This window comes from Lynx rufus, unplaced genomic scaffold (assembly GCF_022079265.1).
Source record: "Lynx rufus isolate CCGP_SWC_20201006 ecotype Redwood Valley unplaced genomic scaffold, mLynRuf1.p SCAF_4, whole genome shotgun sequence".
Taxonomy (NCBI): Eukaryota; Metazoa; Chordata; class Mammalia; order Carnivora; family Felidae; genus Lynx; species Lynx rufus.
The window spans coordinates 96,489,810-96,516,090 of NW_025814856.1; the positions used below are offsets into that span (position 1 = coordinate 96,489,810).

The window sequence follows — 26,281 nt, forward strand, 5'->3', positions numbered from 1 at the left end:
AGCCAAATTCATCCTGAAGGTAATGACTGTGGTAGGCAGAATAAATGCCCCCACCCCCAAAGAGGTGCACATCCTAATCTCTGGAACTGGCAAATGCTACCTCCCATAGCAAAGAGAACATTGCAGATGTAAGTTAAGGATTCTGATGTAGGGATGTGATCCAGGGTTATCTGGAGGACCCAGCTGAATCACAAGCATCCTTAGGATTATACCTATAAGAGGGAGGCTGGAGGATCAGAGTCACAGAAGGAGATGTGACCACAGGAGCAGAGGTCAGAGTAATAGAGTTGCTGTCTTGGAAGATGGAGGGAGGGGCCAAGAGCCAAGGAATGCAGGAGGTCTCTGGAAGTTGGAAAAGATAAGGAATACATTTATTCTCCCCTAGCATCTCCAGAAAGGAATGCTGACACTTTGGTTTTAGCCCAATGAGACTGATTTTGGACTTCTGATTCGCAGGACTGTAAGATGAAAATATGTATTGTTTTAAGGCATCATGTTTATAGTAATTTGTTACAGCAGCCATAGACAACTAATACAATGAGGAATTACTGCAGCTTCTCTAGCAGGGCACCGTGGGGATCTGACTAGAAAGGTTGCACTAGGCACAGTGTGGACAAAGAGCCAGAATAAGCAAAAACAGAAGCAAAGAGACCAGAAATCCAGATAAGAGATTACGGTGGCTCTGCCACAGTGCTTTAGAGCAGAACACAGTTCTTGGAAAACCAGTACTAAATGAACCAAAAGTGGCAAATAAAGGCTCCCCACCATTAACCTCAGGAGGACATAAAGACTCAGACAAGCCCCTGCTGCTGGCCTTCTGCCCCACAAAGTCTGAGGAGATTGTTGAGAGGGCCAGGGATTGGGCAAACCATAGTCCAACTGGGAATGGCATAAACAGAAGGTCTGAACAGAACACCACACTCTTGGAGAGACAGATTCTATTTTGTAAAGATGTCCTTCTCTTCAAATTAATCTCTAAATTTTACAAAATTCATTGGGTTTTTTTTTTTAGTACTTGAAAATGTTAACTCTAGAATTCATCAGAAAGAGTAAATATATGAGAATAATCAAAAAAATTGAAAGAGAAGGATTATGGGGAGGTGGGGAGTAGCGATTTACCTTATCAAACATCAAAATATCATGAAGCTATAGAATTAAAAGTGTGGTGCTAGCACGTCAATAGATAAATGGATTGATGGAATGGAAGACATGTAAGAAATAGACCCATGTATATATGAGAATTTAAAATCTGATGAAGGTGGAGTTTGAAATTATTGTCCCATGGTGTTGGAACAATTAGCTATGCATGGAAAACAAAGAACCATTTCACATCTTTTACAAAAATGTATTCCAAATGAATTAAAGATATTATAATATCTCATAAAATATAGAATATCTAATTGCCATAGATATTCTGTAAGAAAATATCAAAAAAATCTTCGTAGGCCTTTGGAACAATGATACCATAAAAGAAAGGCTTGCTAAATCTGGGGTACAAAAACACTTAAAATATCATTATAAAAAGATACCAATAAGTCTGAAATGCAAAATTGTGAAAATAAAGTTTGCAATGTTTACTGTGAAAAGAAGTTTCTAACAAGGAAAAGATGAGCAATGCAACGGAAAGATGAGAAAAGAATATAAATAGGAAATTCATAAAGGAAAGTTACATGGTCAATGAATTTAGGAGATAATCCCTCACAAATATCCAAAGAAGTGCAAGTAAAAACAACTGTGAACTGTCTTCAAGTAAAAACAATTGTGGTTTTTGTTTTTTGCATAAAAGACCGGTGAAAACTAAAAAGATAAATCTCAGAGTCGCAAGGGTATAGAAAAAATGGATAACCCGGGGCCACATTACGACTTGTGGGGGTCCCACATGCATTTGCCTTTGGGGATCCCCCTCCACACAAAAAATATTAAAATATACATTTTATGACTGCACTAGTGTAAAAAAAGTACAATCCAGGCTGGATTAATTGTATACTATTTATTCATTTTTTTCTGATTTTAAAAGAAATTAAAATTTTTTCATGACCCCTAAGAGACAGTGGGCCCTAGGCAACGTGCCTATTGTGCCCAGTGGCGAAGTCAGCCCTGAGGTAACCTCAGGGAGTTGGCAGCTGTGTAAACCTTTTTCTTGTAGTAATTTGGCAGCATCAGATTCAAAATGCCCAACAATTTTCAGGAGGTTATCCCGTAAAAATATCTGAACAGGCAATGATACAGGTATAAGAGAACTCATTACCTTATTCACTGTTACTGCCCCAAATTTTAAAAGACTAAATATCAGCCATGAAGGAAATGGTTAGGTTGATTTTGGCAAAGAAAAGGTAGATATACATGGATTCATGCCATAAGTTCACTACGATACACTTTTGAATTATATACACCACACACACACACACAATTTCCAGAGACTGAAGACATATACTACAAACTGTTAGTATGTTTATCTCTAACAGCAGAGTTGGGGAATACACTCTGAGTTGTATGAATTTTTATAGTGAGCATTTATTATTTATATAAAAAAAGATATTTACATTTTGAAGAGAAAAAGAAAGACTTCTCTGTTTTGATAAAGTCTGGAGCTCCTCTGAGGAAAACGGTCCTCCCACAAGCGCTGAAAGCTGCTTCAATACCTGGGCTGGTTTCCTCCCCAGCAGTCCTGCAAATAAGAAGCTGGGGAGGCAGCAAGAGTTTCAAAGCACTTGAAAACAAAAACAAACTAACAAAGATCAAAGGCAGCTGAGCTCTTCTCCTGAAACTACAGTCAGCCGTGCCTTAATCTTAGAACAAGGCATTCACCTGGTCCTCAGAAAGGTTTCTTGTCTCCTAAACCAGAGGTCATCCAAAGGACAGGCAGACCCTGAGGCTGAGAAGGGAAGTTCTGAGTGACAGTTAGGGGAGTGGCAGTTGGAGCCTGGGGTGGGACAGAGTCCCTGCTGCCTAGGAGAGGGGCTCTGAGTCAAGTCTATGCTTAGACTCACAGTGGTTAAAGGGTCATGGCTGATGTGCTGTGTCCTGAGTCTCAATGAGGCCCTACCCCTGAACCTCCAAAACCAACCACAGGTGAAGGAGAGTCCTAAAACCTTGGTCCAAGGCTTCCAGGGGCGGGGGTGGGAGCCATGGGACACACGTACAACTGTATTAGGTTATGACACGGAAGGTGTGTCTGTGGGGGAATGTGGACATCAGGATGCCTCTCCTGAGGATGACAAAGGGAAAGGTCAGCAAGAGTATCTGCCTAGGCTCTCCTCTCCTGCACCATCTCTGTCTCGTCCACAATCTCTCTCCCTAGTTTGTCGTCAGTTGACAACTTGAGTTAACTATGTTTTCCCAAGGTTACATGTCAGGGGGGAGTAGAACTAATGCCTTGACCAACCTGGTCAAAAGAAATGCTTCCCCCTCCCCCTCCTCTTCCTCTTCCTCTTTCTCCTCCTCCTCCTCCTCCTCCTCCTCCTTTCTTATTGGCCTCAGAATCAACATTAATAAATTGGGCATTTATCAGATGCAGAAGTTGTTTACAGTCTCACATGTACTCACTCACTGAATGCTCACATTGACCCTGTGAAGTATATGCTCTTATTATCCTCCTTTGACAGGTAAGTAAGCGAGGACTCAGATGCTCTGCACCTGAGAGGTAAAGGACAAAGGTATGAGTGGTCAAGGAGTTCCACGCTGCCCGTATTCACTGGGATGAATAGCATTCTCTTTGAAACCAACCTGTGATATATTTTATGCATCTGCTCTCTCTTTTTTTTTTAATTTTAAGACTGTAAATTAATGAACCATGCAAATTAGACTGTCAACACTGATAATTCCCTGGGGAATTAAGCTTTATTCCTTTCCCTTAGGAAGACCTTAGGAAGTATTTATTTCTCTCTTCAAAGCTCTCTCTCTCTCTCTCTCTCTCTCTCTCTCTCTCTCTCTCTCACACACACACACACACACACACACACACACCATGAACAGAATTTTCTCAAGCATCCCCGTAGGTACAACTTGTCTCTGTGGGCAACAACTGAACCCTTCGCTTGGGTTCAGGCTGGGTGTCTCTCTCTGTCTTTGTTTCAGTCTCAGACCTCTCCTCTAGCAGCTCAGGGAGCCAAGCCTGGCCAATTGTGGCTCTTGCTCTTACTGAGGCACCCGTGAGGAAGCAGGGGATTGGGTCACAGCCTACATCGAGTTGCCTTCCTGAGTTCTTTTCTCCCACCCATTTCCCTCACCTCCTGACTTGTCTCTCCACCCCTGACCGCATCACCTTCTCTGCCTAGCAGCCCAGTTTGTCCCCACAGCACACCACTCTGTTACACTCTAGTACGTCTGCACAGGACTGACAGCCTTGCTGCTTGGGGGAGAAGCCCCACTTATTGACTTAGAACTATGAACCAAGTACAAGAACTGATCAAATCTTCACATAGCCCTAAGGTGAGCAATACCATCCTTGCTTTACAGACAAGGACCTGAGCCACAGGAGGAGATCCGGCTGCCAGTCCTTGAACTAGACCCAATCCACTGCACACTATCTCCAGCTGGGAGAGGATTTTAAGGGCTGAAAAACTGCCTGTGTTTCCTTTTTTCCCATTTGATACTTTCTCTATTTTTAAAAGAAAAGGAACATGGGTGCCTGGGTGGCTCAGTCGGTTAAGCGTCCGACTTCGACTCAGATCATGATCTCGCAGTTTGTGGGTTTGAGCCCCACATTGGGCTCTGTGCTGACAGCTCAGAGTCTGGAGTCTGCTTCGAATTCTGTGTCTCCCTTTCTCTTTAACCTCCCTGCTCATGCTCTGTCTCGCTCTCTGAAAAATAAACATTAAAAAAGTTTTTTAATAAAAAAAATAAAATAAAAGGAACACACGATGTGGTGAAAAGAATTCAAACAATGCAAAATGAAACGTGAAAGTCTCCCTCACCAATTCTGTTACCATCAACTGACAAGTTTTCTTTCTAAACGACTAACACAAATACTCATCACACACATACAGCTTTCAAATGTATGCAAAATGATCATATTTTATACACTGTTTTATAAATTGCTTTCTTTCCTTTATCTTCATATAAGCACATAGAAGAGCCTCAAATAGTCATGTGTCACTCAGAATGAAATCCTAAGTCCTTACTTTGGCCAACATAATCTTGATGCAAAAATTTGACAAAGATATTACAAGAAAGGAAATTATAAGCCCATCTCATGAACATAGACACAAAATTTGAAAAATATTACTGAACCAAATCCAGCAATATGTGAAAAGGATGGTGTATCACAACCAAGTTGGATTCATTCCAGGAGTTGTAATGTTAGTTTAACATTCAGAAATCTACCCGTGTTATCCACACATTGATAAAGAAGAAAAAACATTGTGATCATCTCATAGAGAAAACTATTTGATAAAACTGTATACATTTCTGATGAAAGTAGAACCAGAAGGCAACATTCTTAACCCAACAAGAGGAATCTACAAAATCTATGGTGTCTGAGGCCAATACCCTGGTTATTTCTGGATAAGGGGCAAGTAGGGGCTTTCATGGTGGTAATGTTCTATTTCTTGATTTGGTGGCCAGAGTTACTTTGTGATAAAAGGGAGGGAAATGTAGTTCTTCCTGATGATCTCAGAAGGAGATGACCAGGAGCTGTAGGAGCTGACAAAAACAGGAGATGGAGATATGGGCTGAGGAGGAATGGAGGAAACAGTGTTGGGTGTTTTCACACATGTGGATGTTGACCCAACCCAGGATGGTGTCCTATGGTGGAGAGGAAGCTGGTGATCCAGGGGTCAAGGTTCTCAGTGAAAGAGAGGGAGTAATCTACAGATGAACTGCAAAGAGAAGTACATTAGGAGACGGAGAGATGCATTAGGGGGCATGAAATTTACCACCTAGGTGCCCTTCACAGAATGCACTATTCTAAAATGAGGAGACATTACTCCTTACCTATTTTTCTCAACCATTTTTACACTTGGTCTTAATCCCCAGAACGGTCCTGGAAAGTAGTTAATAGTTTGTTCTACTATTGGGAAACCTAGACTCAGAGCAAGAATGCCTGAGCCACAGCCTGCTTTGAAGGTCTTTCCAGATGTGGTGCCAGAGCAGAGGCTATGTGCCTGCAGCGGGTCCAAATCATGGTCCTCCGTTAATCATCAGTTAACAATAAAATAGGGATAATAACTCCTTTCAGGGTTGTCATAAGCACTAAATGAGATTTTGTGATATCATAGCCTTTCAGTATAGTTTCCTTCTTTTTCTCCTTGGGAGATGCCACCAACATACACATTGAGATCTCTCCAAGTATATCAAGCCTAGAACACCCAGGATCTTGAAGACAGGTATGCAACCACTACACTATGAAGTGAGGCTGAAAAGCAGAGACCCCTTTACCTGGTGAAGCCTGTTTGACTAGCAATATTAATAAGAAGGGGGCTGGCTTGTCATAATGCCCTCGTACTAGGTCAGCTGTTCGCCAGTGTGGCCCAGGGAGGCCCCAAGACCCTTTCTGAAGGTCCTCCTGGTCAAAAGTGTTTCCAACAAAGCCAAGCCAGTTATTTGCCTTTCCACTCTCATGCTTTCAGTGGAGTGCTCAAGATCAGAGGCTACAGGGCATGTGACGACATCAACACCCAACGGCTAATGAACACATGCTTGACATGGTAGGCTTTAAAATGTATTTCAGAAAATGTGGGTGGAGAAGATGGCGGCGTAGAAGGACGCTGGGCTCACCACGCGTCCTGCTGATCATTAGATTCCACCTACACCTGCCTAAATAACCCAGAAAACCGCCAGAGGATTAGCAGAACGGAGTCTCTGGAGCCAAGCACAGACGAGAGGCCCACGGAAGAGGGTAGGAAGGGCGGAGAGGTGGTGCATGCTGCACGGACTGGCAGGAGGGAGCCGGGGTGAAGGGGCAGCCTGCCGGCCAAGCAGAGCCCCCCGAGTCTGGCTGGCAAGAGCGGAGGGGCCAGACGGAGTGTGTTCCAACAGCAAGCGGGACTTAGCATCTGGGAGGTCATAAGTTAACAGCTCTGCTCGGAAAGCGGGAAGGCTGGAGGACAAAGGGAGGGAGAGTTGCTGAGCCCCTGGACGACAGAGCTCAGTTTGGCGGGGAACAAAGGCGCTCGCCAGCGCCATCTCCCTCGCCCATCCCCCAGCCAAAATCCCAAAGGGAACCAGTTCCTGCCAGGGAACTTGCTTGCTCCGCACAAACACCCAACGCTGTGCTTCTGCGGAGCCACCCCTCCGGCAGCGAGTCTGACTCCCTCCCGCTGCCACTGGGCCCCTCCTGAAGTGGATCACCTAAGGAGAAGCGAGTTAAGCCTGCCCCTCCTGCCCCCGTGCACCTTGCCTACCCACCCCAGCTAATACGCCAGATCCCCAGCACCACAAGCCTGGCAGTGTGCAAGTAGCCCAGACAGGCTACGCCACCCCACAGTGAATCCCGCCCCTAGGAGAGGGGAAGAGAAGGCACACACCAGTCTGAGTGTGGCCCCAGCGGTGGGCTGGGGGCAGACATCAGGTCTGACTGCAGCCCCGCCCACCAACTCCAGTTATACACCACAGCACAGGGGAAGTGCCCTGCAGGTCCTCACCACTCCAGGGACTATCCAAAATGGCCACACGGAAGAATTCCCCTCAAAAGAATCTCCAGGAAATAACAACAGCTAACGAACTGATCAAAAATGATTTAAATAATATATCAGAAAGTGAATTTATAATAATAGTCAAAAAATTAATCACTGGACTTGAAAACAGTATAAAGGACAGCAGAGAATCTCTTGCTACAGAGATCAAGGAAATAAGGAACAGTTAGGAGGAGCTGAAAAACGCTTTAAACGAGATGCAAAATAAAATGGAAATGACCACGGCTCGGATTGAAGAGGCAGAGGAGAGAATAGGTGAACTAGAAGATAAAATTATGGAAAAGAGGAAGCTGAGAAAAAGAGAGATAAAAAAATCCAGGAGTATGAGGGGAAAATTAGAGAACTAAGTGATACACTAAAAAGAAATAATATACGCATAATTGGTATCCCAGAGGAGGAAGAGAGAGGGAAAGGTGCTGAAGGGGTACTTGAAGAAATAATAGCTGAGACTTCCCTGAACTGGGGAAGGAAAAAGGCATTGAAATCCAAGAGGCACAGAGAACTCCCTTCAGACATAACTTGAATCGATCTTCTGCACGACATATCATAGTGAAACTGGCAAAATACAAGGATAAAGAGAAAATTCTGAAAGCAGCAAGGGATAAACGTGCCCTAACATACAAAGGGAGACCTATAAGACTGGTGACTGATATCTCTTTTGAAACTTGGCAGACCAGAAAGGATTGGCACGAGATCTTCAATGTGTTGAATAGAAAAAAATATGCAGCCGAGAATCCTTTATCCAGCAAGTCTGTCATTTAGAATAGAAGGAGAGATAAAGGTCTTCCCAAACAAACAAAAACTGAAGGAATTTGTCACCACTAATCCCTACAAGAGATCCTAAGGGGGATCCTGTGAGACAAAGTACCGGAGACATCGCTACAAGCATAAAACATACAGACATCACAATGACTCTAAACCCATATCTTTCTATAATAACACTGAATGTAAATGGATTAAATGCGCCAACCAAAAGACATAGGGTATCAGAATGGATAAAAAAACAAGACCCATCTATTTGCTGTCTACAAGAGACTCATTTTAGACCTGAGGACACCTTTAGATTGAGAGTGAGGGGATGGAGAACTATTTATCATGCTACTGGAAGCCAAAAGAAAGCTGGAATAGCCATACTTATATCAGACAAACTAGACTTTAGATTAAAGGCTGTAACAAGACATGAAGAAGGGCATTATATCATAATCACAGGGTCTATCCGTCAGGAAGAGCTAACAATTATAAACGTCTATGCGCCGAATACGGGAGCCCCCAAATCTATAAAACAATTACTCATAAACATAAGCAACCTTATTGATAAGGATGTGGTAACTGCAGGGGACTTTAACACTCCACTTACAGAAATGAATAGATCATCTAGACACACGGTCAATAAAGAAACAAGGGCCCTGAATGATACATTGGATCAGATGGACTTGACAGATATATTTAGAACTCTGCATCCCAAAGCAACAGAATATACTTTCTTCTCGAGTGCACATGGAACATTCTCCAAGATAGATCATATACTGGGTCACAAAACAGCCCTTCGTAAGTATAAAAGAATTGAGATCATACCATGCATACTTTCAGACCACAGTGCTATGAAGCTTGAAATCAACCACAGGAAAAAGTCTGGAAAACCTCCAAAAGCATGGAGGTTAAAGAACACCCTACTAAAGAATGAATGGGTCAACCAGGCAATTCGAGAAGAAATTTAAAAATATATGGAAACAAACGAAAATGAAAATACAACAATCCAAACGCTTTGGGATGCAGCGAAAGCAGTCCTGAGAGGAAAATACATTGCAATCCAGGCCTATCTCAAGAAACGAGAAATATCCCAAATACAAAATCTAACAGCACACCTAAAGGAAATAGAAGCAGAACAGCAAAGACAGCCTAAATCCAGCAGAAGAAGAGAAATAATAAAGATCAGAGCAGAAATAAACAATATAGAATCTAAAAAAACTGTAGAGCAGATCAACAAAACCAAGAGTTGGTTTTTTGAAAAAATAAACAAAATTGACAAACCTCTAGCCAGGCTTCTCAAAAAGAAAAGGGAGATGACCCAAATAGATAAAATCATGAATGAAAATGGAATGATTACAACCAATCCCTCAGAGATACAAACAGTTATCAGGGAATACTATGAGAAATTATATGCCAACAAATTGGACAACCTGGAAGAAATGGACAAATTCCTAAACACCCACACTCTTCCAAAACTCAATCAGGAGGAAATAGAAAGCTTGAACAGACCCATAACCAGTGAAGAAATTGAATCGGTTATCAAAAATCTCCCAACAAATAAGAGTCCAGGACCAGATGGCTTCCCAGGGGAGTTCTACCAGATGTTTAAAGCAGAGATAATACCTATCCTTCTCAAGCTATTCCAAAAAATAGAAAGGGAAGGAAAACTTCCAGACTCGTTCTATGAAGCCAGTATTACTTTGATTTCTAAAGCAGAGACCCAGTAAAAAAAGAGAACTACAGGCCAATATCCCTGATGAATATGGATGCAAAAATTCTCAATAAGATACTAGCAAATCGAATTCAACAGCATATAAAAAGAATTATTCACCATGATCAAGTGGGATTCATTCTTGGGATGCAGGGCTGGTTCAACATTCGCAAATCAATCAACGTGATACATCACATTAATAAAAGAAAAGAACCATATGATCCTGTCAATCGATGCAGAAAAGGCCTTTGACAAAACCCAGCACCCTTTCTTAATAAAAACCCTGGAGAAAGTCGCAATAGAAGGAACATACTTAAACATCATAAAAGCCATTTATGAAAAGCCCACAGCTAACATCATCCTCAATGGGGAAAAACTGAGAGCTTTTTCCCTGAGATCAGGAACACGACAGGGATGCCCACTCTCACCGCTGTTGTTTAACATAGTGTTGGAAGTTCTAGCATCAGCAATCAGACAACAAAAGGAAATCAAAGGCATCAAAATGGGCAAAGATGAAGTCAAGCTTTCACTTTTTGCAGATGACATGATAGTATACATGGAAAATCCGATAGACTCCACCAAAAGTCTGCTAGAACTGATACATGAATTCAGCAAAGTTGCAGGATACAAAATCAATGTACAGAAGTCAGTTGCATTCTTATACACTAACAATGAAGCAACAGAAAGACACAGAAACTGATCCCATTCACAATTGCACCAAGAAGCATAAAATACCTAGGAATAAATCTAACCAAAGATGTAACAGATCTGTATGCTGAAAACTATAGAAAGCTTATGAAGGAAATTGAAGAAGATATAAAGAAATGGAAAAACATTCCGTGCTCATGGATTGGAAGAATAAATATTGTCAAAATGTCAATACTACCCAAAGCTATCTACACATTCAATGCAATCCCAATCAAAATTGCACCAGCATTCTTCTCGAAACTAGAACAAGCAATCCTAAAATTCATATGGAAACACAAAAGGCCCCGAATAGCCAAAGTAATTTTGAAGAAGAAGACCAAAGCAGAAGGCATCACGATCCCAGACTTTAGCTTCTACTACAAAGCTGTCATCATCAAGACAGCATGGTATTGGCACAAAAACAGACACACAGACCAATGGAATAGAATAGAAACCCCAGAACTAGACCCACAAATGTATGGCCAACTCATCTTTGACAAAGCAGGAAAGAACATCCAATGGAAAAAAGACAGTCTCTTTAACAAATGGTGCTGGGAGAACTGGACAGCAACATGCAGAAGGTTGAAACTAGACCACTGTCTCACACCATTCACAAAAATAAACTCAAAATGGATAAAGGACCTGAATGTGAGACAGGAAACCATCAAAGCCCTAGAGGAGAAAGCAGGAAAAGACCTCTCTGACCTCAGCCGTAGCAATTTCTTACTTGACACATCCCCAAAGGCAAGGGAATTAAAAGAAAAATGAACTACTGGGACCTTATGAAGATAAAAAGCTTCTGCACAGCAAAGGAAACAACCAAGAAAATGAAAAGGCAACCAAAGGAATGGGAAAAGATATTTGCAAATGACATATCAGACAAAGGGCTAGAATCCAAAATCAGTAAAGAGCTCACCAAACTCCATACCCGAAAAACAAATAACCCAGTGAAGAAATGGGCAGAAAACATGAATAGACACTTCTCTAAAGAAGACATCCGGATGGCCAACAGGCACATGAAAAGATGCTCAACGTCGCTCCTCATCAGGGAAATACAAATCAAAACCACACTCAGATACCACCTCACGCCAGTCAGAGTGGCCAAAATGAACAAATCAGGAGACTATAGATGCTGGAGAGGATGTGGAGAAACGGGAACCCTCTTGCACTGTTGGTGGGAATGCAAACTGGTGCAGCCACTCTGGAAAACAGTGTGGAGGTTCCTCAGAAAATTAAAAAAAGACCTACCCTATGACCCAGCAATAGCACTGCTAGGAATTTACCCAAAGGATACAGGAGTACTGATGCATAGGGGCACTTGTACCCCAATGTTTATAGCAGCACTCTCAACAATAGCCAAATTATGGAAAGAGCCTAAATGTCCATCAACTGATGAATGGATAAAGAAATTGTGGTTTATATACACAATGGAGTAGTACGTGGCAATGAGAAAGAACGAAATATGGCCCTTTGTAGTAACGTGGATGGAACTGGAGAGTGTGATGCAAAGTGAAATAAGCCATACAGAGAAAGACAGATACCATATGGTTTCACTCTTATGTGGATCCTGAGAAACTTAACAGAAACCCACGGGGGAGGGGAAGAAAAAAAAAAAGAGGTTAGAGTGGGAGAGAGCCAAAGCATAAGAGACTGTTAAAAACTGAGAACAAACTGAGGGCTGATGGAGGGTGGGAGGGAGGGGAGGGTGGGTGATGGGTATTGAGGAGGGCACCTTTTGGGATGAGCACTGGGTGTTGTATGGAAACCAATTTGACAATAAATTTCATATATTGAAAAAAGAAATGATAAAAAAATAAAAATAAAAATAAATAAAATAAAATGTATTTCAACTCCTAATGCATAAATGTCCATGGATGTAACTCCTGTAAACAAGAGTATTGGTAGCAACGTGGATGGAACTGGAGAGTGTGATGCTGAGTGAAATAAGCCATACAGAGAAAGACAGATACCATATGGTTTCACTCTTATGTGGATCCTGAGAAACTTAACAGGAACCCATGGGGGAGGGGAAGGAAAAAAAAAAGGACGTTAGAGTGGGAGAGAGCCAAAGCATAAGAGACTGTTAAAAACTGAGAACAAACTGAGGGTTGATGGGGGGTGGGAGGGAGGGGCGGGTGGGTGATGGGTATTGAGGAGGGCACCTTTTGGGATGAGCACTGGGTGTTGTATGGAAACCAATTTGTCAATAAACTTCATATAAAAAAAAATAAAAACATTAAAAGAAAATTAAAAAAAAAAAACAAGAGTATTGGGGGGCGGGGGGGGAGAGGGGGTTCTAAATTATAATTTTTAAGACCGTAAAGGGGTCTTCAGTAGGAGTGTCAGATTTAGCAAATAAAAATACAGCACACCCAGTTAAATCTGAATTTCTGATAAACAAATACTGCATGGGATACACCCATACCAAAATATTATCTGAAATTCAAATTTAATTTGGCGTTCTGCATTTTACCTGCCAGTCCCAGGCCTAAGGCCAAAAAGTTTGCAAAAGTCTGCCCTAGTAGGAGATCAGTTCCCCTAGTAGGAGATCAAGGGTCCAATTCCAGAAATCCCGGATGGGGCACTTCCGGTCGGGGGGGCGGGCAGGCCAGCACCGCAAAGGCCCCGCCCATCGCCGGAAGTTTCCCAGGCCGGGTCCCGCCTCCGAGCCCACCTCCCGGCGTTGAGAGCCTCCGGGTGTAGGTGTCCCGCGCCTAGCGGGTGGAACCGCCTTCCTGCCTCCAGGGGGCAGCGGCCGCGCTCTGGTCCCTTCGTGGACAGCTCGGCGCCCGCGCCGCTCTTCCTGTCGCTGGGAGTGGCGGGCCGACCAGCGGGCGGCCCGGGCCGGCGGTCGCCATTCCCGTGTCGCTGCGCCCGCGGGGGCCGCCGGAGCCCGCCACGATGCCACTGGGCCTGAAGCCTACCTGCAGCGTCTGCAAGACCACGTCGTCCTCTATGTGGAAGAAGGGCCCGCAAGGGGAGATCCTCTGCCACCACTGCACGGGCCGGGGCGGCGCGGGCGGCGGGGGCGCCGGCACAGGGGCGACTGGCGGGACGGGGGGCAGCAGCGGCGGTGGCGGCTTCGGCGCGGCGACCTTCGCTAGCACCTCTGCTGCCCCTCCGCAGAGCAACGGGGGCGGGGGCGGCAAGCAGGTGAGCTTCAATGGCCCCTCCCGCAGGCGGAGGCCGACTGGGCTTGAGGTGGGCGGAGGCCGGCCGGGCGGGGAGGGGGCGCGCACTGGGGCCTTCCCCGACCGTGGGACCCTGCTAGAGCGGGCTGCCTCCTCCCACCACGAAAAGATCTTCGTTGATTTGGCCCATCGTAAGCACCTTTTGTTATTTTCAGAAATTGAAAGTGTACAGAAAGTAAGAAAATTAAAAACCCTTCAGAAATCCCCCTCATTGTAATAACAGTTGCAGGAGTAACCAGACATCTCAATACACACACGTATACACAGACACTAAACAGGATCACGCTACTGGACCTTTCTCTGTTAAAGTTATTTTACCATTATGTCATGTTAAGTAATATCATTGTCATTGTTTTAAATGGCAGCATAAGTATTCCATTGTAGGAAGTGCCATACCTAACTAACCATCGCCCTGGAGAGTTCAGTCGTTAAGGGTTGTTCACTACTATAAATGCCAACAAATGAATAGTTCTTGCCTTGGCCTAGACTTACTCGCACTCCTGCCCCCCTCCCCTTCTGTAAGTAGTTCACACGTTTTTGGAGGCTATGGAGATGCTTGCCCAGGGCGTTCTAATTAGCCCAGTTCCTGTGATTACCCAACATAAAAGGAAAAGGTACATTTTTACTTAATTTTTATAAATCACCATAAAGTGCGTACTCTGGAGTCTTTGTAAGATGGTTGTATCGGGACAGCAGTCTTTCTATAATTTTATTTATCTTTTTTGTTATTTAATTGTTCATATAACAGAGTAAGCAGGAAATTCACAGGAGGTCTGCTCGGCTGAGAAACACTAAATACAAATCTGCTCCAGCTGCTGAAAAGAAAGTTTCCACCAAAGGAAAAGGGAGAAGACATATTTTTAAATTAAAAAATGTAAGATGATTGTGGACAGTGTCTTTTACGGTAATGGCATTGTGTGTGTAGTGTGTCTGTCACTGCCTTCATCTCTCATTTGGACTTCGCTCTTGGGAGGCTTTCTGCAGTATTCTGGGGAGTGGTCCACACTACCTGAAAGGAAGTTAACACTGTTGCAGGAGGCTTACTGTTTATAGTTAATAATATCCTTTCTCTTTTTTTTTAGCTTTTAATTGTTTCCACTGGGAAATATAAAATATGAGTCTAAAAGAAACCTAAGCCTCAAATGCATTTTATTGGGTCCTCTGTGCAAAGGAGGAGGTGGGATTATGGTTCTTGGTATCACCAGGTATATTAGGAAAAAAAATTTCTTTTTATTCTTTAAAGATTGAAGTAAATAATACCGTAACTTATTCATTTACATGTTTGTTATTACAGCCCCAGAAAATGTATCTTACTGACTTATGATGATCAGTTTGATGAGTATGAATCAAATATTTTGCTAACCTTTTCTTCTTCTGCTGTAAGAAAATAGATGGTTGACAGACTTGTGCTGGGGGTAGTTGAAAGCGCCTTTTTTGCAGTTAAATACTCAGGATTTTTGTAAACACAAGGGGAAAATGGTCAAACACAAATGTAGACTACTTTTTTTAAACCTTAGTATGGTGAAAAAAATAAAATAAAATAAACCTTAGTATGGTGTTCTTTCAGAACAGGAATGTTTCACTTACCTGCAAAGGCATTTCTGAAGTTGGGCATATTCATTTGTAAAACACAGAGGGGCCCTGCAGTATATTCTTGTGCAGATTGCAGATTCTTTTCCCATTGAGAAGAGTTGCCCCTAATTTACTTAAGACTTTTATAATTTAGTTTTCTTAAAATGAGGCATTTATTGACTAGACAAAGCATGTTAAGTAAATGTGCATTTGACTATAGTTGTGTCACTTAAACACATATTTTCCTCTCGTGTGGCTGAATATGCCCTGCAGTTATTTCAGTATCAATTTCTCTAGCAACCCCTTTCTTCAAGGATGATGCCAAGACATACTTGGGGAGGCCTGGTTTTTGTGTTGTGGCACACAGCGTATACTGCAGCTTTAGAAGGGATTTCAGGAATGGTTGGGTGGTGACAAATTTACTAAGAACTCCCAAGGAAGCTTCATATAGCCTTAGTTCAGCCTTGCTAGAAAATTAATTCTGATGACAATTAGTATCCTAGTAGTTCCACAGATAAGCTGAGATGGAAAATGTCTTCAAAGGAGACACTTTTTCACCTTGTGTTCACCTACACATTTTTTATGACTTCCACTCCTATCATGCCCAGGCCATCGGAGCCAGGATATTTTTATAACTAGAATGTTAATATGTAATAAAGCTTTGAGAGTGCATGCAGTGGATCTAAGCAGCATAATCAGAAGCTTGTGCTTTGGTTCTCAGCAATTTTTAAGCTGCTGGTAGCAGAAATAGCTGTGGAAATATTCAAACTGCCTTGCCACAACATTCAGAAAATCGTTTGTCTTTTTATTGCACTCCTTGTCAATAAATAGATTTAGGATTTCTGAAGTTACAGAATTCTCATAGATGGCTGGGAAAATGTCTATACACACTACACACATATAATACACTATGAGTGTGCTAATATGTTTGCTTTTGTTTTTTTTCCTAGCCCATCAAAGCTCCTGAGTCTGTTTCCACTATAATCACTGCAGAATCGATCTTCTACAAGGTAAGCACCTGTAGGGTCACTGAGGGAAGATTTGGACCTGTTGTGTGATATGCTGCCAAATGTTGGGTTAGTCCAAAGGTCTCTGCTCCTCTGTACGGTATGTGATTATTTCTTATTCTTTTCTAAACTATTTTCCCTCATAGGTGGCTGGTATAAGACATCTCATCCAGCGCTGAGGGGTAGTTGCTTATTGAAACATGTTATTTTTAACTATTTTAAGTATCTCCAAATGCTAACGTATAGTGTGGAGTCATGAAAGAGTGAACCATCCTAGTCACTGTGACAGTCACTGTGTGAGAAGCAGAGTAGGGGCTTGGACTAGTAGAGATTGTATAGACCTGATATCTGGTGGGTAGAGGAGGCACAGAGATTCTAAAATGCCTTTAAGGAGAAGTGAGAGGAATAAGGATAGTGGTGGTGATTAACATCTACTAGAAGTCCATGGTGAAAGAGTCCAAAATGTTTTGATACAAGAGTGAGGAAGTCAGGTTTCCTGGGATCCAAAGCCCACAGACATCTGCTACTCTGGAGAGACATGACCTATTGTTATTTTTTAACCAGAAGCCTTAGGAAAGCAGTTGCAACATAGAAAAGAGCCCCAAAACCTGCAGGCCTGGCACAGGCAGCAGCCATTAAATACTGTTGATGTTTTGGGATCTGAATTATCTTTTGGGGGGCAGTGACACAAATTAGTGCTTCATACCTGACTGAAGTGGACCAAACGCTGAGAAACTCAAGTGTTATACTGTGTACCTTTTTTTTTTTGTTAGCCCAGACTAACGGTCTGTATACACAGGCAAACATCTGTCCTGTATTTCCAGCCTTTCATCATTGTTAAGAATAAAATAGCTGAAGTTTAGCATGTGCTTGCTATGCATCAGCCACCGAGGTGAGCATGTCACATGCTTTACTTCATTCAATCCCCTCCATGAAGTGCTGCTGTTATTCCCACTTTATGGATGAAAATAGTGAGGCACAGAGAAATTAATGAACTTGTCAAAGATAAAATAGTCAACAAGTCATGGAGCGAGCTCAGCTCCTGGCTGCACTGGCAAGTGGCTGTGTGACTGGGCTGTGTGGCAACCTCTCTCGTGTTTCTTCATCTATAAAATAGGGATTGTAAATAGCAGCTACCTCAGTGGGTCAAGCAAGATCATGTATGTTAAACACTTAGCAGAGTAAGCACTCAATGAAGAGTAGAAATTGATATCCATCATGTTTTCAGATTTGTGTATCACTCTCACAGCTGAACATACAGTTTACAGATTGAGTCCAGAAGCAGCTGGTTTGGGGGGCACCTGGCTGGCTCAGTCAGAAGAGCATGTGCCTCTTGATCTTGGGGATCTCCACACTGGATGTGGGGTTTACTTAAATAAATAAACTTAAAAAAAAAAGAAGCAACTGGTTTGGCTAAGGATTTAGTGTACTAGTGATTTCCACGAATGTCTCAACTGACAAAAAGGCAATGGCATGTGGGACCTGTTATCACAAGTATCAGGATTTCTTATTGCTATCTACCATCCACATTTGTTAAGCAATAAGGACAAAGTGCAACAAGATATTCGGGTAATGCTGCAGATACCATACCCAGTACTGCAGAGGCCATCACTGCAGTGCCACTGTGGTCAGCACCAGGGCAGGAGAGTTAAAAGGTCACTGCCATCTGTTGAACTGGAGTCCAGATCAGGCATGCTAGGGGGAGCTGAGTGGGAACCACTGGGTCTGATGGCCCAGAGTATGGGCAGCCAAGACCCCAGATGGTTAAATGGCCTTCCTGTGGCAAAAGAGCTCCATGAACTACTCTGCTTACTCCTAATCCAGTGTTCTTCAGTATGTTGTGTTGACCTTCTTTCTTGTCTGCCAAAAACCCTGAAACCTCCCTGCAAATGAAGGGACTCTTTAGATCAAGTACCTTAGTCACGTCCATTGCTCTATGTAGGTACATACACAACACATGTTAATAAACACTTACCATGTGCCAGGTACTGCTTGCCATTGGAATCTTTCACCAAGATATTGTCTTTGCCTTGCAGTTCTGTTTTCACATGATTATATATTTTGAGTTAATATTTATTAAGCATATATTTGAGTGCCTACGATAAGCAAGGTCCTGTTTTTTTATGTGTGAAAAAACAAACTAATCATTGGTAATCTGGGAATAATGATTCTATGTGTAGACAAAGTAAACCATAAGTGTAAAGTATTTATATGACAAAGAACTTTGAGTAGTGTCTACAAGGACCAGATGATGATGGATGTGAACTAGGAAGTAGCAGATTGTAGCCCCCATTAACCCTACCTGTCCATAGTGATCTACATACAGCAGTCAGCCTTAGACACATGAATGAAGTATCCACCTGGAGAAACTCCTGTCACAGTTCACTCACTGCAAGTATTTCTTCAGAATTATTTTTAGGGTTGAGACGCACAATATCTTTAATGGCTTTACCGGCTGCCAAGGCCCTATTTTGAGTGAAGCAGTGATAAATCACACTTGGTTCCTGCAAGTCAAGGATTCCTTCACCAGCTGAGAACCACACATACCTAAGGAAGTGCTGAGTATCATTTGGATCAGCCATTATAGGTGTTGGAAGGAGAGATTATTTCCTTTTCAAGACCTAGGGGAGAAAACATACAACAGATAGCAGACAGAGTCATAGGGAGGGCTAGACACAGGACATGTACAGATTAGTTAGTTGGCTGTGAAGTAGAGTGGGGATAAGACATGAGGCCTTGAGGGGCACCTGGGTGGCTCAGTCGGTTAAGCATCCAACTTTGACTCAAGTCATGATCTCGCAGTCTGTGAGTTGGAGCGTCAGGCTCTGTGCAGACAGCTCAGAATCTGGAGCCTGCTTCTGATTCTGTGTCTTCCATTCTCTCTGCCCCTCCCAAAGATAAACATTAAAAAAATAAGTATAAATAAATAAAAAATACATTAAAAAAAGACATGAAAGCTTGAGTGCCAGACATACAGGTAATTGTCTTGTGGGAGGATATCAAAGTGAATGGGAAAGGACCTATCCTGAAGACTATAATCAGAAGAGTTTCTGTCATTTCTTTGGGTTTGAATTTGTCACGTCCGTTTTCTTTATGGACGCCAATGAGGGAGATGTATAGAGCATATTCTCATCCAGGAAGCACTGCTTTTCAGTACAGGACAGAGAAGGACCACTGAGCTGATAAAGGAGCCCCAGCTGCGTTCTCTGCCTTATGTAGCCTTCAGCAAGTCTGATATGAAAATCTGATATGAAAATTCTGATATGAAATCAAAGTGTCATTATAAATAAATGTTTCCTCCAGATGCAAGTTTCATGTGTGTGTAATTTTCATTCAAGAGTGAAAAACTTCAGGATTGGCATCAACAGTATAAATGTTGATGCATATTAGACCATCTCAAAGGTGTTTTACTGACTACTTTGCAAACTATTTATTTCATGTTAAGGAGGTTTCAGTTCATAGCTGTGGTTTTTATTTTCACTTCAAATATGGGATTATCTTCTGTCTCCCCCAGGGAGTCTATTACCAAATTGGAGACGTTGTTTCTGTGATTGATGAACAAGATGGAAAGCCCTACTATGCTCAGATCAGGGGCTTCATCCAGGACCAGTATTGCGAGAAGAGTGCCGCACTGACGTGGCTCATTCCCACCCTCTCTAGCCCCCGGGGCCAGTTTGATCCTGCATCCTACATCATCGGTGAGTATGACAAGTGGCACAGGTAAGTCTCCACTATTACATAAAGGAATGTATTAGTCTGCTCAGGCTGCCATAACAAAATAGCACAGGCTGAGTGCCATAAACACAAAACCTGTTTTCTCACAATGCTGGAGGCCAGAAGTTGAAGATCAAGGTGCTGTCAAGATCACTTTCTGATAAGAGCTTTCTTCCTGGCTTGTAGGCACCACCTTCTCCCTAAGGCCTCAAATGGCCTTTCCTCTGTGTGTGTGCACACTCCTAGTGTCTCTTCCTCTCCTTAGAAGAACATCAGTCCTAGCAAATTAGGGCTCTACCCTATGACCTCATTTTTTTTTTTATTAACTTGTTTTATTTTTTATTTTTTTTTAATTTACATCCAAATTAGTTAGCATATAGTACAACAATGATTTCAGGAGTAGATTCCTTAGTGCCCCTGACCCATTAAACCCATCCCCCCTCCCACAACCCCTCCAGTAACCCTCAGTTTGTTCTCCATATTGAAGAGTCTCTTCTGTTTTGTCCCCCTCCCTGTTTTTATATTATTTTTGCTTCCCTTCCCTTATGGTCATCTGTTTTGTCTCTTAAAGTCCTCTTATGAGTTAAGTCATATGATTTTTGTCTTTCTCTGATTAATTCCACTTAGCATAATACCTCCCAACTCCATCCATGCAGTTGCAAATGGCAAGATTTCATTCTTTTTAATTGCCGAGTAATACTTCATTGTATATATGTGCACCACATCTTTATCCATTCATCCATCAATGGACATTTGGGCTTTTTCCAAACTTTGGCTGTTGTTGATAGTGCTGCCATAAACATTGGGGTGTGTGTGTCCCTTCGAGACAGCACACCTGTATCCTGTGGATAAATGCCTAGTAGTGCAATTGCTGGGTCGTAGGGTAGTTCTATTTTTAGTTTTTTGAGGAACCTGCATACTGTTTTCCAGAGTGGCTGCACCAGCTTGCATTTCCACCTATGACCTCATTTAACCTTAATTATCTCCCTAAAGGCACATCTCTAAACACCATCACTTCAGGGGTTAGGACCTCAACATATGAATTTGTGGGACTATAACTCAGTCCATGGCAAAGAAACATAAGCATCATTAAATGTTAAAAAGGAAAGAACTTTATAGAAAATATGAAAGATATTTTATATAGTTGGGGTTTGAGTGCTATCAGTTTTTGAGTTGAGGCAATACATACCTACTAACAAGTGATGTGGATAAGATTTTTTCTGAGCAACCCAGGTTAAACTCTATTAAAAGAATTTATTGCTCAGGAGTTAGGCTTATTTAGGCATATTGACTTATAAAAATCTAGTTAAAAATAATTTGAAAAGCAACCGTCCCTATTATTTCTGGCATCTTAACAAATTTTCATTATGTATCCCTCCACATGTCACACATATTCATCCTAGACGTTTATAACATGTCATTGTGTACAGTTGGAATGGCAGCCACTGTACTTTTATGCATTTCAAAGCTGACAAAAGAAGTGGTATAAATGTTTCTCATAGACTTGCAGGAAGAAGTTGCTGATTAATACAGTTTAAAACGTGTTCAGAGTTTTTAAATTACCCCATATTTTCAACCTTTCTGCAGTGAACTTGCATTACTTTTCATACGAAGGGTTTTTCGTTTTTTCCAGAGGGAACTCAGGGACAAATAACTACTGCTGTTATTCTCACCTATGGGTGAAGCTTGATACACAATCAGTTCTAAGTCTTCTGCTTGTAGGTACATAGAAGAGTGGACTTTCATCTCCCTGACTTCTAGGACTGACTGGGTTCTCAGCAGAGGTGGTGATGTGAAGAATCACCTCTGGGGCTCCTCTCCCACCTCCTCCTCTAATCCTCAGATACTAGAGTGGGAAGTATGGCATAGAGATTCAGAACACAGGTGCTGGCGCCAGACTGTCTGGGTTCATAGCCAAGCACTTACTAGTTGTGTGGCCCTGAGCAAGTTCCTTAATCTCTCTTGCCTCATTTTCCTGATACATAGAACAGGAATAATAATAGTGCCTTCCTCCAAGCAAAGTTGTGAGGACTCAAAGTATCCGTGTATGTGCAGTACTTAGAACAGTATGGGCACATAATAATAAACACTGGTGTACTAATATTTTTAGAGTCCTTCCTATATTGAGTCACTGTTTGGGGGAGTTAAACAGGTAAAGTAGAAAAAGTAGGGGAGAGTGACTTCAGAGTAATACATGTGTCAAGGACTAATGTCAGGTCACCAGAGTGGTTTGTCCTACCATTTAGGAATTTTAACCCTTTGTGAAAATGACATATATGTTCAAAAGATATTTAATCTTTCCACTGACTGCCTTTTAGGACCAGAGGAGGATCTTCCAAGGAAGATGGAATACTTGGAATTTGTGTGTCACGCACCTTCTGAATATTTCAAGTCACGTTCATCACCATTTCCCACGGTTCCAACCAGACCAGAGAAGGGCTATATATGGACTCATGTTGGACCTACTCCTGCAATCACTATTAAGGAAACAGTTGCCAACCATTTGTAGTTTAGAAAGTAAAACTTATTTCCAGTTATCTTGGATTCATAGTACTCTAAGACTTGCCACATATTTCTTTCATGAAATTCCTAGATGGAAAGAAGACTAAGAAGTTTTTCCCTACTACCCAGTAACCAGTAGCTTATTTATTACTAGTCACTTGGAAAGTGAAAAGGGATAACAAGGAATTAAATTACAGGCAAAGGCTATAATTTCCAGGGAGACCATTAGGAACAGGTGGTATCTATTTTTCTCCATGGATTGTATTCTCTAAATGGATTGTATTTTTCTACAAGAACAAAATGGTAATTAAGGTTTAGATTTCTAAGGACTTAATCAAATAAAATATAGCTATGACCAACTGTATCTATCACAAAGTTACACAAGCTTTATTTTCTCATCTAGAAAATGTTAGGTAGACTCTTGGCCACTTAAACCTTAAAGAAACTGATAGGTGGATGATTGTATTAGACTGGGCTTTTTAAAAGTTTATTCTGCAGCAAAGAGATTCAGAATTATTTTGTTGATCTTAACAGAGCTGCTCATTCTCCATTGTTTTTACCTCCCTTTCTCAAACTGAGGTTTCCAATCAAACAATAAAATTTTGTAGAGCAGACTGAACTTCATGAAAAGCACATAGGAGACACCTAGTGTTCAGGCATCCCACTTGGTAGTTTCTTGACTACCATTAGAACAACCTTTTGGCAGTCATAAAAATGATTAATGGGCCATAAGCATTTAATATCTTCAAAAAGTCTACCATCTGCTATAGAGTCATAGTAACAGGCCTAAAACAAAGTCTTAGACTTAGAAGCCCTGTTTTCTACGAAATTGTCCAGAATTCAGGTGTAAGTTTTACTTCAAATGCAGGTCAGCTAAGTAAGGGGACAACAATGTGAAAATGGGAAGAAGTGGGGACCATACACTCGTGCCTCCAATTCTGTCGTGACTTAACCAGCATTTTTCAACTCCAAGAAAATTTGTCAGAATCGTATTTAATCGTAGTGATTTTGAGTTGTAGCAAAACAACTCTTACTTAATCGTAGTGATTTTGAGTTGTTGAGTTTTACCTGTTCACATTTTTCTACACAGTGATGGTTTGTATGTTAGGAGCAAGCAACTGTAGATAGCTCTATGTACATAGTTATCTCTACAAAAGTTACAGTAAAATTTGTTGTAAATACTATTGTAAATAGCTAAGTGCCAATATTCAAACTTTTGGATTAAAATGTATTTTTCATATTGTATTCACTTTGGATTTATTTCACTTAAACATTTAAATGTGGGGCTTTCTAATGGTATAAATAGAAAACACCAAGGTTATACTCTTAATTTGGAGCAACAGATTGATCAACATATACTTGATTTTAGGAAAATTTCAAAGAATGGCTATTTGGGAAAAGAAATAATGTAAGATACTTATTAAAATGTAAAAATAATGGGGTGGCCTGGCTGGTTCAGTCAGGGGAGCATGGTACTCTTGGTCCTGGGGTTGTAAGTTCAAGCCTCGTGTTGGGTGTAGAGATTCCTTAAAATCTTTAAAAAAGTAATTAATAAAATTAGGAAATATTGAAAAAACAATAAATACCATGTGTTTATAAATTGGTAAATACTTGTGTAGTATCTTTTAAAATAAAGATTGAATTTTCACGTTCTTCCTCAACAGACTCTACAGACTGAGCTAGCCAGGTACCCCCCAAAATTTTTAAATTTCTATCTGTCAGTAAAATGTGTATACAAAATTAAAACCAGGGTGCCTGGATGACTCAGTCAATTGAGCATCCAACTCTTGATTTTGGCTCAGGTTATGATCTCCCAGTGTGTGGGATCGTACCCCAAGTCAGGCTCCGTGCTGACAGCGAGGATCCTGCTTGGAATTCTCTCTCTCCTTCTCTCTCTGCCCCTCCCATGTGCACATACCCTCTGTCAAAAAAATAAAATAAACTTAAAAAAAAATTAAAAACCAAGGGGAGGAGCCAAGATGGCAGAACAGCATGGAAGGTTTTTTTGTGTGTGTCTCTTAGCCATGAAATACAGCCAGATCAATGCTAAACCATCCTGCACACCTAGAAAACTGATTGGAGTATTAAGACAACAATCTACACAATCTGAACCACAGAACTCAGCAGGTATAAGGCACAGAGAGGTGAACAGGAGAGAGAAGCCATGGAGGGCAGGGAGCTGTTTTTGCTTGCAAAGAGAGGACAAAGATGGGGGATAGTATGGGAAAGCCCTCCCCACCCCCCACCAAAAGCACCTGGAAAGTGGAAAAGTGAAAACAGCCACAAGGACTAAACTAAAAGGGGAGAAAGGAGAGCGTTTAAATTGCATTAAGACTCTATAAACAGGGGGAGCACAGAGTCTGAAACACCGCAAGTCAATACCTGACAGTGCTCTGGTGAGAAGGGCAAATCCCCAGGAGCAGAGTGAATCCAGGGGTCCTTGAGCCACATGGGGAGAGGCGATTCCACTGCAGGGAGGTTGTTTGGTAGAGACTGTGTGGCCCCCCTGACAGGCAAAGGCCCCAGTGGACCCTGGAAAACAACCATATTTGCTGATGCTGGAACAAGATTGTTAAGGGTTAAGCCTGGTGCCAGATGTGTGTTGTGATTTTCCATAATCCATGAAACACTGCTGCTACACGATCCCATGAACTTTTATTGGGTCAGGCTGCCACCCAACTGCAGTCTCTGGCCATTGGCAACAGCATGGTCCCGCAAACATTCCTGGGTGCAGCCAGCACTCAGCCTTGCTCAGTGAGACCCTCCCCCAGAGGGTCAGAACAGGTCAAACCTTCAGTCCCTCAGAAGCAAGGGGCAGGAAAAACAGCCACAGTTGAGATAAAACTCAGGAGGGAGGTGCCACCTGGCAACCTGATGGCTTGGTCACAGACAGTGTAAAAGCGGGGAGTGGATGGAAGCCAGAGACAAAGGATGGGTACGCAATTGCTTGTTGGGGAGAGCAGAGTTCCGATACCAGACACTGGGTAGCTGGGCGACACCATTTCCACCGCTCCCCGCACATGCACTTACACACCTACAAGCACCACAACAATCCACCCCAGTAAGCTAAGCAGCGCCATCTAGTGGGGAATGGAGCCGTTGCACTAAGCCCCCCAAACTGGGCCAACCTTACTCTTCAGGAACACCACAAGTCTCTCCGCCTGCTTAGTGTACAGAATATAAAGTGCCTAATAACCTGACTTCAACGGGAAAACAATGTAATTTCACGAATTTCAGTCCGTTTGCTGGTCCATCTATTAATTTTCTTTTTTTCTTTTTCATTTCTTTTTCATGAATACAGAAAGAGAAAAAAATTATTTTTATGTTCAATTTTTATTAAAAATATTTTTATTTTTTCTACTATATTGTTTAATTCTTTGTAAATTTTTCAAATTCTATTTTACTTCCATCATTTCATTATTTTCTATTTCATTGTATTCATTTTCTCAAATTTTCAAACATTTTCCTTTTATTTTTTCCACTTTTTCTCTAATCTATCAAGCTCCTTTAAAC

At 41.9% G+C, this 26,281-nt stretch overlaps 1 protein-coding gene across 1 annotated transcript; it reads left to right on the forward strand.

The window, feature by feature from the left end:
* Nucleotides 1-13,572: 13,572 nt before the first annotated feature.
* On the forward strand, nucleotides 13,573-24,013 carry GATAD1 (GATA zinc finger domain containing 1). The gene is made up of 5 exons (XM_047096523.1): nucleotides 13,573-13,935; nucleotides 14,722-14,847; nucleotides 16,496-16,555; nucleotides 20,067-20,250; nucleotides 22,585-24,013. The coding sequence occupies exons 1-5, from the start codon at nucleotides 13,684-13,686 to the stop codon at nucleotides 22,773-22,775; spliced, it is 813 nt and encodes a 270-aa protein (XP_046952479.1). The 5' UTR covers nucleotides 13,573-13,683; the 3' UTR covers nucleotides 22,776-24,013.
* The last annotated feature ends 2,268 nt before the right edge of the window (nucleotides 24,014-26,281 follow it).

Coding starts and splice junctions, on each gene's coding strand:
- GATAD1 (XM_047096523.1), top strand. CDS start 13,684: ATGCCACTGGGCCTGAAGCCTACCTGCAGCGTCTGCAAGACCACGTCG. Junction 13,936..14,721: donor GGGGCGGGGGCGGCAAGCAG/GTGAGCTTCAAT, acceptor TTCATATAACAG/AGTAAGCAGGAAATTCACAG. Junction 20,251..22,584: donor TCCTGCATCCTACATCATCG/GTGAGTATGACA, acceptor ACTGCCTTTTAG/GACCAGAGGAGGATCTTCCA.